The 11,631-nt window shown below is 44.8% G+C and overlaps 1 protein-coding gene across 1 annotated transcript; it reads right to left on the bottom strand.

The window, feature by feature from the left end:
- Positions 1-2,044: 2,044 nt before the first annotated feature.
- Positions 2,045-11,347, bottom strand: LOC141153735 (acyl-coenzyme A thioesterase 1-like). The gene is made up of 3 exons (XM_073638830.1): positions 10,737-11,347; positions 8,037-8,239; positions 2,045-2,859 (listed from the first exon to the last, which is right to left on the bottom strand). Exons 1-3 carry the CDS (start codon positions 11,257-11,259, stop codon positions 2,260-2,262), a joined length of 1,326 nt encoding a protein of 441 aa, XP_073494931.1. The 5' UTR covers positions 11,260-11,347; the 3' UTR covers positions 2,045-2,259.
- Between the last annotated feature and the right edge of the window lie 284 nt (positions 11,348-11,631).

Below are 11,631 nucleotides of genomic sequence, written 5' to 3'. Positions count from 1 at the left end.
AAAATCTCATGTACACACATTGTTTTTTTTTCCTGACTGAATTGGAAAACTGCTTTTTTGAAAACTGCAACATGTCACTTTCAGCATTTTTGCAGCGTTTTTCACCCATAGAAAGCAATGAGTGCAAAAAAGCAGGAAAAGTATTGCCATCAGGTTTTGCTGCGTTTTATGCGAAAAAAAAGCAGGTACAGCAGGATGTGAAACCCATTTATTTCTGTGATTTTCTCATGTTTAAAATGTCTAGGTCTCATCACCTGAGAATAGCAGTTAGGATTAGTTAGGATTAAACTACTGATGTGTTAAAGTAAATAATTGCCTGAGCAATTCAATGGCCCACCAATGTGTAAAACTAACCATTGCTTGACCAAGGTGTGAAATTGAACAATACCTGACTAACTCAATGGTCCACCAAAGTGTAAAAGTAAACAGTGTCCCCTCCCATTCCCAAAAATGCACTACCAATGTCTATGGCCTCTTTCACAGGTCCTGATATTTCCAGTACTGGAAAACACAGTACCGGAGATATCCGTGTGTTTCATACTTGTGGCATACACGTTGCAACCTTGTGCCACATCAGTATCACATGTACCAGCGCCTGAGAAAAGCCAGCACAGTTCACACAGTTCTCAGGCGCCGGGTGCTAAAGGCAACTCTCAACATTGTCCCCTGCTCGAGCTGAGATCAGCACAAGCAGAGGACAACGTTGAGAGTTGTATTCAGCCCCCACTGACTACACTGAGTGTAAAATGAGGAATAAAATAATTCCCTGAAGCCATTGTCCCCTGTAAACAAACCAAAAAAAAAAAAAAACACAATATCCCTCACTGGCCCGAAGTTGAAAGAATCCATGGTGTCCCACGTCGTAATCCATCTGACCGACATTTGCTCACCGGACAAGTGAGGGATGTTGCTTTTCATTTTTGTTTCTTTTATAGGGGACAATGGCTTCAGGGGATTGGGTGTTAAGGTGAGTATAATCTGTTTTGTTTTTTTATTTCATTCTTCATTTTACACTTGTTGTAGGCAGTGGGGGCTGACTACAACTCTCAACATTGTCCCCTGCTCTCGCTGATCTTAGTGCGAGCAGGGGACAATGATGAGGGCAGCGTTCAGCGCACCCAGCACTTGGGAATGGTGAAAACTGTACTGCTGATTCCCGGGCACCGGTACATGTGATCCTGATGACACACTGATGTCATCCGTGTGCCACGTTTTGCGGCCTGTGCAGCTGTTAAAAAATGGACATGTCACCGTGTTTAGCCCACGGATCCAAGAGGTAACGTTTCTCCTTTCGGAGAGTGAAATGTTAAGCATGTCAAGGTGAGGAGACTTTTAAGTCGCAATGCTCCTCCTCTGGGAAATGTGCAAATTGTCTCTTCAGTTAGGAAGAGGACTAGAACTCTAGTGCCACCTATTGGAAGTAGCAATTTTAAAAGTCAATATCGCCTTTCTAATAAGCATTGTTACATGCCTTAGGATTAAAGCCAAAGCCTCAATTTGCAGACGCTGTGTTTCCGGGTATTGCTCCTCATCAGTGCAAAGTGTGAGATCTGGTTTGGATGGGTGAGAAGAGTCTGGTTGGGATCCAAGGGGTAACGTTTCTCCTTGTGGAGAGTGACATGTCAAGCCGGACACACGGTAATTGTGTATTTTTTCATGAACTCCTAAAAGTTTTTGTTCAGAAAAGTCACTATTTTTTCAGACATAAAAATCTTTTTCCACTAAATAATTTGATCAATTTGCCCTTTTTTCCAAAAATGTTTTATGGTGTCACATTCATCTTGCATTGGTGACCTAACACCTTGCATTGTTCATGCTTGTATGGTGGAAGCAAAGCTCAATTTTGGGATCCTGAAAAACGCAGCAAAACCTGCTTTTTGTCTGCAGCTTTTTTACTGCCAAAGAGATCAGGTTTCGGCTGCAGAAAAAAAAAAAGCAGCAAGAAAGCAACATGTGAACATTGCTTTAGCAATCTTTACAGGGACATCAAAAGCAAACGCCGTGTGGATGCATCGTAGTTTACGGTTTAGTTACATGGACAATCTTTATTAGCACAGTTGAATAATTTATTAGCATTGTAATTGATCAATCAGGGTTTCTAGAAAATGTATTTCTCTCTACGGCTGACCATTTACTATGCCTTGATTAACAACACACGGCTGACATCAATCCTATACATAATTTAAGATCGGCCATTGACTACAGGCAATTGATCAGTCTCAGCGTCACGTCATTTACTGCGGTAACTTTAGGTGCCCCTTAGAGGCGGCTCGTGGCAGAATTTGTCCCTTTAAGGTGCTTTGAGAAAAAAGTTAGGATTTTTTCCCAGGCGTCTTCCTGTGCTTTGGCATGTTCTTTCATTTGTCCTCCCCACAAAACTGGCATACCCAGTAATTTGTGGTGGGAAGCACTGCACAATGGTGTATAAGGGGGCTCAAGTAGGTGGCCGGCGCCAGGATAGCACTGAAACTCCACATCCTTCTGATGATCTCTCAGACGGGCGACCAGCTGATCAGCGTAGGCGGCACTAGGCCAATTTTTGTCGTCTAATCCGCTCAAAACGAGAAAAGCCGCCGGGGACCGTTCTACTGGAATAAGACACTCTGAATTCGCTGGATCCAACGGATCATCCATGGATTCTGAAAAGTCAAACTCACCAGTCTCTGTGAACTTAATCTTCTCAGCACTGAATCCAATGCACGGGATGACAAACTTACCACACGGTAAAGGGGCAAATGTGTTGGCGCCGCAACCAGAGACGCTAACGGCCGCTCTAATCCCAGGTAGGAAAGTCGCCATGCTGAGAGCCAAATCCGCACCTTTCGAGATACCAATGACTCCAATTCTTTCTTCATCAACCTACAAGAGTTTTGAGAGCAGATTATAAGAAGTCTTGTATAATTAGAAAACATTCTACAAAATATGAGTACAGACCGAACGCTGCTCCGCACTTCTAACTTCAGACGTCTGATTTTTGTGTAGAGTGCTATCCATGGTTTTCACAGATAGCGCTCATACCTATGATAGTCTATGGGGACATTTTTATCGGACCAAGAGGTTGGTGGAAACTTGCAGAGACATGTCCGAATTTGATGTGAGGGTCGGATCCAAATCGGCATCGCAATTGCAAGTCAATGAGTCTGTGAAAAAAATCAAACCGCACTCAGATGACATTCGAGTGCGGTCTGGTTTTCATGTATTGACAGAATGGAGAAGGTGCACATTTTTTTATTTTATTTCTCCACACACTTGGATCGCACTCTGATCCAGCTTTATGTGACGTTGGTGGGTGAGGACCCACTACCCCATGAGTTGGCTTACCCTGAAGGGGAGTAAATAAGTGACTACCAGGCCTTCACTACAGCCTCTGACAGTGAGGATAGCCAAGGGCTGTTAGGGTAGTCACCAGGTGCCACTCCAGGACAGTCCCCGGACCTGCAGTAGAAGTAGAAACACGAGGCACAGAGGGTGAAGACAGAGATGTGGTCAGAAAGTCCAAAGTCAGGGAAGGCAGCACATGATCAAAGTACAAAGCGGAGGTCAGGAGCAGCGAGATATGATAACATGAGTAAACAAGCCGGGTCGGTAACAGGAGAGACAAAACAACAATACACCTAGACTGGTAAACTGAAAAAGACATACGGAAACCAGCACAGGCAAGGTGTGGAGGCAGAAGCTCAAAAAAATAAAGGGAACACTCAAATAACACATCCTAGATCTGAATGAATGAAATATTCTTTTTGAATACTTTGTTCTGTACAAAGTTGAATGTGCTGACCACAAAATCACACAAAAATAATCAATGGAAATCAAATTTATTAACCAATGGAGGCCTGGATTTGGAGTCACCCCCAAAATTAAAGTGGAAAAACACACTACAGGCTGATCCAACTTTGATGTAATGTCCTTAAAACAAGTCAAAATGAGGCTCAGTATTGTGTGTGGCCTCCACGTGCCTGTATGACCTCCCTACAACGCCTGGGCATGCTCCTGATGAGGTTGCGGATGGTCTCCTGTGGGATCTCCTCCCAGACCTGGACTAAAGCATCCGCCAACTCCTGGACAGTCTGTGGTGCAACGTGACGTTGGTGGATGGAGCGAGACATGATGTCCCAGATGTGCTCAATCGGATTCAGGTCTGGGGAACGGGCGGGCCAGTCCATAGCTTCAATGCCTTCATCTTGCAGGAACTGCTGACACTCCAGCCACATGAGGTCTGGCATTGTCCTGCATTAGGAGGAACCCAGGGCCAACCGCACCAGCATATGGTCTCACAAGGGGTCCGAGGATCTCATCTCGGTACCTAATGGCAGTCAGGCTACCTCTGGCGAGCACATGGAGGGCTGTGCGGCCCTCCAAAGAAATACCACCCCACACCATTACAGACCCACTGCCAAACCGGCGGTCATGCTGAAGGATGTTGCAGGCAGCAGATCACTCTCCACGGCGTCTCCACACTCTGTCACATGTGCTCAGTGTGAACCTGCTTTCACCTGTGAAGAGCACAGGGCGCCAGTGGCGACTTTGCTAATCCTGGTGTTCTGTGGCAAATGCCAAGCGTCCTGCACGGTGTTGGGCTGTGAGCACAACCCCCATCTGTGGACGTCGGGCCCTCATACCACCCTCATGGAGTCGGTTTCTAACCGTCTGTGCAGACACATGCACATTTGTGGCCTGCTGGAGGTCATTTTGCAGGGCTCTGGCAGTGCTCCTCCTGTTCCTCCTTGCACAAAGGCGGAGGTAGCGGTCCTGCTGCTGGGTTGTTGCCCTCCTACGGCCCCCTCCACGTCTCCTGGTGTACTGGCCAGTCTCCTGGTAGCGCCTCCAGCCTCAGGACACTACGCTGACAGACACAGCAAACCTTCTTGCCACAGCTCGCATTGATGTGCCATCCTGGATGAGCTGCACTATCTGAGCAACTTCTGTGGGTTGTAGAGTCCATCTCATGCTACCACGAGTGTGAAAGCACAACCGACATTCAAAAGTGGCCAAAACATCAGCCAGAAAGCATTGGTACTGAGATGTGGTCTGTGGTCCCCACCTGCAGAACCACTCCTTTATTGAGGGTGTCTTGATAATTGCCAATAATTTCCATCTATTGTCTATTCCATTTGCACAACAGCATGTGAAATTGATTGTCAATCAGTGTTGCTTCCTAAGTGGACAGTTTGATTTCACAGAAGTTTGATTTACTTGGAGTTATATACTGTTGTTTAAGTGTTCCCTTTATTTTTTTGAGCAGTGTATATTCTACTGGCAGGGGATAGGCTAGGGAAGCAAAACTCTGCAGGACACAGCAGGTTAAAGTCCTGCAGAGTCTGGCCTTGCCTCCCTATAGCCAGGTGGAAACTTTCCAGCCATAAGAGGCAGTTCAGCGTGATGGCCTGACACTGGGAGGAGCAGAGTGGTGAACACAGTGCGTAGGAAAGTGGTGAGAAGGCGTGTGAGCTACCAGTGTGACACTCTGATCAGAGTCAGATCAGAATAATTGGTCCGTTTTTCTCATACGAGGTAAAATCGAACAGCTGAATGAACCCTAAAGAATGCTGAGAGTCATAGTTTCTCAACAGCTGGAGTGCTGACAACTCTTTTTCAAATATCTTGAGATTGGCACGTTTATTAACCACTTCATTACAAGGCCATTTTCCATTTTTTGCTCCCCTCCTTCCCAGAGCCAGAACTTTTTATTTGTTGGTCAATATGGCCATGTGAGGGCTTACTTTTTGCGGGACAAGTTGTACTTTTGAATGACATCATTGGTTTGATATATCATGTACTGGAAAATGGGAAATAAATTCCAAGTGCGGTGAAATTGCAAAAAAAGTGCAATTCCATAGTTGTTGTTTTTTTTTTACCATGTTCACTAAATGCTACAACTGACCTTCCATTATGATTCTCCAGGTCCTTACGAGTTTGTAGATACCAAACATGTATAGGTTCTTTTTAATTTAAGTGGTAGAAAAAATCCAAAGTTTGTTTAAAAAAAAATGGCGCTATTTTCCGAGACCCGTAGCGTCTCCAATTTTCGGGATCTGGGGCCAAGTGAGGGCTTATTCTTTGCACGCCGAGCTGATATTTTTATTGATACCATTTTGGGGTAGGTCCGATGTTTTGATCGCCCATTATTGCATTTTATTGCAATGCTGCGACAACCAAAAAAGCATAATTTAATTTTTTTTCGTTATGCCGTTTACCGATCGGATAAATTCTTTTTTTATATTGATAGATCGGGAGATTCTGAACGCGGCGATACCAAATATGTGTATATTTGATTTTTTTATTGTTTTATTTTGAATGAGGCAAAAGGGGAGTGATTTAAACTTTTATATTTTTTTGATTTTTTAGAACTTTTTTTTTACTTTTTGCATGCTTCAATGTGTCCATGGGAGGCTAGAAGCTGCGATTGTCTGATCACCACTGCTACACACAGGCGATGAGCAGATCGCCTGTGTGTAGCAGATTTGCTCACTTGGTATGAGCGCTGACCGCTGAGCAGCACTCATAACAGTCTGGCAATGACAACCGAAGGGGTCTCCTGCAGACCCAGGGTTATCATGCCAACCCATTGGCGACCCACGATCATGTGACGGGGTCGCTGATGGGCGGAGCCAATGACGCGGTTCCAGTAAGCACGAGTTAAAAGCCACGGGTGGATCGCGGTTGCGGGCACACGGCAGCTGTATAGATCAGCTGTCATGTGCCCGGAAAGGTGCAAGCTCAGCGCCAGAGCCCACACTAAACAGGGGGACATGACGTGGGGAGTACTATTACGGCACACGTCATAAATGGGTTAAATCACTTTTCAAAACTATCTGATCATGTCTTTGGTGCTTAACCCCTTTACCACCTTGGACGTATCAGTACGTCCAAGGTGGTATCCCTGCACTCCATGAGGGCTCCGGCGCTGAGCCGCATGTTACCGGGCACATGACAGCAAGTGAGCATTTCTGCTACACACAGGTGATCTGATGATCTCAGCTTCTAGTCTCCTGTGGAAACTATTGAAGCATGTAAAAAGTAAAAAAAAAAATGTTTTTAAAAATATATAAAAGTTCAAATCACCCCCCTTTCACCCAATTTAAAATAAAACCCTAAAAAAAATTTAAAAAATACAAATTTGGTATCGCCGCGATCAGAATCTCCTGATCTATCAATATATAAAAAATGAATCAAATCGGTAAACGGCATAACGAGAGAAAAAAATCAAAACGCCAGAATTAAGGTTTTTTTGGTTACCGCAGCATTGCAACAAAATGCAATAACAGGTGATCAAAATATTGAATGTACCCCAAAATAGTATCAATAAAAACGTTAGCTCGGCGTGCAAAAAAATAAGCCCTCACCCAGCCCCAGATCCCGAAAAATGGAGACGCTAAAGGGTCTCGGAAAATGGCGCCATTTCTTTTTTTTTTTAAACTTTGGAATTTTTTTCCACCACTTAAATGAAAAGAACCTATACATGCTTGGTATTTAAGAACTCGTAATGACCTGGAGAATAAGAATGGCAGGTCAGTTTTAGCATTCAGTGAACATGGTAAAAAAAACAAACATAAAACAATTGTAAAATTGCACTTTTTTTTACAATTTCACTGTACTTGGATTTTTTTCCATTTTACAGTACACGATATGGTAAAACAAGTGATGTCATTCAAAAGTACAACTCGTCCCGCAAAAAAACAAGCCCTTACACAGTCATATTGACGGAAAAATAAAAAAAGTTATGGCTCTGGGAAGAAGGTACTCACCAGCCAAGGTTTCAAGAGGCTGGTGAGTACCATTGCCTTTTGCTATTTTCTAAAAATTCTGTCTATTGTTCTGGCTATGCTGTCTGTCTCTGGGAAGAAGGGGAGCAAAAAACAGAAACGCAAAAACGGAAAAAAACCAAGGTCGGGAAGGGGTTAAATACATATTAAGGAAGCACGGATGCTGGATATCTGTAAAAAGATGGTTATAGAAAATGTAGCAATGGCAGAAAAAATCAATGTCAAGACAGCAATGAAAAAAAAAAGAAAGTAAAAGACAAACAAAAAACAAACCTTTGGGTGGCATCTAAGAAATTCCAATGCATTTCTAAAGTAATCCAAATGAAGCCCCCCGAGATTTTTTGGAAGGTCTTCATAATCGAAATAGGCCAGCGCCATAGTGCAGAAGCCATGGCTGGCCAGGAGACTGGCTCTGTGCTCCATGAGACCTCCGCCTGTGCCATAGAGATCAATGAGGGCAGGGAACGGGCCGGGTCCTAGAAGAGATGGAAAATATCAGAATGACCACGTGAACAATAACTCAAATTTTTTATCTAACGCGGCACATGGCTCCCTCCATTGGATATATCACACATAGGTAACGTAATTAGATTAGTTGTATGGTCCAGTAATACAGCACCCATAGCCGTCGGGTTTAACTGCACCTCCATGGTCCATTCATTATATCTCCTCTCACCATTATACACATTGCACGCTGCGCCATACAGCTATTCTATGACGTTTCAAGGAGGGCGATGAATGCAGCACTTACAGCTCTGTAAGGGTTAATCCACACACACACGGAGGTGTGTCAGGGTCCAGGGCTTGTATCCAGGTATAACCGTAGCCATTCTGGTGAGGCTAGGTTCACATTCATACTGTGCACCGAGTTTCCATCCAAGACCCACAAAAACTGGATTCAGATGAAGCCCCCAATGGAGCCATTCAGTATAGGTGTGCCGATGGCGTCACTTTGTCCGTTACGGTGGTGACCTGTCTTTTTTAGGAGGACACAATAGTATGGCAGACGGCACTTTGTCCCCCACCTAAAAAGACAGAGCCAAACGGAGCAAAAGTGACTCCATCTACCCCATTATAGTTATTGGCTCCATTGAGGTTCCATTTGAATAATCTTTTTTTGGAGATTTAGATGGAAACCACTAGGCAAGTCCTCATGGTAGAGCACAGGATAAATGTGAACTACGCCTGACAACAAAAACATCAGACGTCGCATTGTTTTTAAGAAAATGACACATGAGGAATTACACAGATTTTAGAGCTCATCCGCTTCTAAAACGGTCTTACATGTATTTTAAAAAAATTTAATTAAGAATCTTACAGTTGTCACACTGGCCACTGGGGCTTTATTAGCCTCACACTTCCAGTCCTTTCATGAACAGTTTTCACCAGGTTCCTTATCATCAGAGGCAGGATAACAATGACAGGTAACACCTTTTGTTGTAGAGAAAAATTAAAAATCCATAAAGACACCTCCAGAGAGGTGACATATCACCCTCACATTGAAGTAGGGACATCCTGCAGTGACCAGGTAATTACAATGGGAGATCTGCTCTGGGAAACCAGTTACTAAGATTAGGATTCATTTATTCAGAGGTGGAGAAGTACACTTCCAAGGCAAGAGCTTCCTCTATTCAAAGGGCTTGTCTGAGACACTTTGGAGCCAGTAGTCAATGATGAATATTGGGGTTTGCATCAATCTGATATTTATGGGAGATATATTTTCGGCGTCGTAGCGAAGGGTCGAACATAATGCATTCACTCACATCACCGTAAGCCCATTCTAACCCCTCCAACTTAATATCCATGCCATGTTTTACCTCTATAGAAAGGTAAAATAGGAAACATGACGACAATATCTCCCGCCTGGGACCTCCAGGAGCAAAGATATCCTGAAAGCCAGGGATCTCATAAAATTCTAAAAGACCTAGCACATCCCACAACAAGCCCCCACATGAGCTCACCAAGGGGAGTTTTGTGGGTGTATCCTTCATCTAATAAAAAGCAGAATTTGGGTTATTTTGTCAGTCCTGGTTCTGTCCGTTTTCCTAAAGAGTACCCTTCCTCCGCTAAGCTCTGAGCCATTTCCGTGACACTTTTTCTTTAGTTATCCCTTTTAATACATGTGATTTTATATACTGTATTGTTTTGTTGCCATTTTATATCATCTTAAAACAGGTGTGATTTTTAATAGCATTTTTGGTGCAGATTTTTCCCCACTCATTAGTATGGGTGAAATCAGCAGCAAAAAAAGCTGAAAGAATTGACATGCTGCAGATTTAAATCAGTCACAAATTAGAAAAATGTGCATGAGGCTTCAGGATTCTCATTCACTTTGCTGAAATCAGGAAACCCATCAGGTTTTTATGACAAATGTGCGCAGAAAAAAATGCGACAAATCTGTGACGTGTGCACAGGCCTAAAGTTTCCAAAATCCTCCTTGAAAATTGTTGGAAAACTCTTTGAACTCCACTCTGTTGTTTATATGAAGAGGGTTTTTCTAGCTTTTTTTATTTTTCTTAAAGAGGTTTTGAAAAACACCCGATGGAAAAAAAAAGTGCAGGTTTCTTTCTGGAAGCAGATCCTGAAGAAAACCTTTCCAAACTAAGCACTGTCCGGAGGGCGTCCACTGGGGCTTTCTGCTGAATTTTTGAAATGGAAACACTGAACGGACACTACAAGTTTTTGAGGAGGATGTGGAGAATTTCGGCTGCAAAATAACTTGAAATAATTAAATTAAAAAAAAAAAAAAAAAAAAAAAAAAAGCTGTGAATGTGGCCAAAAGGATGCAAAAAATACTTTAGGAAATAAAAAGAAAACTCTTGCAAAACCTCTTCAGAAAAATAAAAAGATAACCAAAAATCCCCCAAGGGTATGTAACATCTTTATCAGGAGGATCCCAGCTCAAAGAGCCCAAAAACAGCTGCAAAGAAGAATGCAAGCAATGTAATAAAGACAGGTTAACTGCTCACTCACCGGGCGGCAGGAAGAGGCTCCCCCGCACGCGGCCCTCCCGCAGCGGCTCCCGCCTCACCCCTTCCCCCATGAAGCTCCTCTCCTGAGCGGCCTCCGCCAGCAGCAGAGCCCCGGGGGAGCCGCCGTGTCCCGGGTGCAGGGAGAAGCGCAGCCGCAGAGGACTCCGCACGTCCTTCTTCACCAGCCTCCGGAAGGGAGTCCGGGGCTGCACCGACCACAGCGGCCCCTCCGGCTCCACTCCGGTGTAGCTGCCGCCGTCCAGCCCCGGGCTCCGGCTCACATCCAGCTCCCCGCCGCTGTCCGCTCGGTAGTGAGCCGCGGAGGTGAACAGCTCCCCGCCGTCATCGCTCAGAGCGGTGCGGAGAGTGACGTCCTGCCCGGGGCTCAGCCCGCGGACCTGGAGCTGCAGAGGCCGGTCATAGAGGCAGCGGCCCGGGGACACGAGCAGCGACACCGCGGACATGGCGCGGCTGCACCGGGGGGGCACCAGGGACAATGTGCAGTGCAGCCGGGAGAGCAGCATGGCGGGGAGCGGCCGCAGATCAGGGTCCAAGGGCAAACGGGAGCAGCAGCGATACCGCCGCGCACAGTGTGAACAGGCTGCACAGAGCTTTCTCCTGGTCAGAATTCACCTGCTATTGATTGCAATGGGAAAACTAAGCGGAACTTCACACTTTTAGTGAATGGGGCATTTTCCTGCTTCTGATAATTTAGTGACCAATTATGAAGCTTCTTTTTCAGTCAGAAATGTATAAAATAGGAACATATATTATTTCCCCCACTGGAAAAGAAGCAGGTGGGAAGGTGCCCACGAGGGGGCACTGAGCTCCTGTGCTTGGTTTGAGCAGTCATTCTGAGTGGACAGGCTCCCTTTTCAGCAGCTGCTCTGTTTGGC

Source organism: Phyllobates terribilis, unplaced genomic scaffold (genome assembly GCF_046119375.1).
Source record: "Phyllobates terribilis strain yellow unplaced genomic scaffold, ASM4611937v1 Scaffold_7__3_contigs__length_470593459, whole genome shotgun sequence".
Taxonomy (NCBI): Eukaryota; Metazoa; Chordata; class Amphibia; order Anura; family Dendrobatidae; genus Phyllobates; species Phyllobates terribilis.
This window is presented reverse-complemented; position numbering and strand designations above follow the sequence as displayed.

What these genes read in the sequence shown, in the direction of transcription:
- LOC141153735 (XM_073638830.1), bottom strand. Translation starts at nt 11,259, where the DNA reads ATGCTGCTCTCCCGGCTGCACTGCACATTGTCCCTGGTGCCCCCCCGG. An exon ending in GAGCCTCTTCCTGCCGCCCG is followed by an intron (nt 8,240 to 10,736) that starts GTGAGTGAGCAG and finishes CATCTCTTCTAG; the next exon opens with GACCCGGCCCGTTCCCTGCC. An exon ending in TTCTTAGATGCCACCCAAAG is followed by an intron (nt 2,860 to 8,036) that starts GTTTGTTTTTTG and finishes AAACTCTTGTAG; the next exon opens with GTTGATGAAGAAAGAATTGG.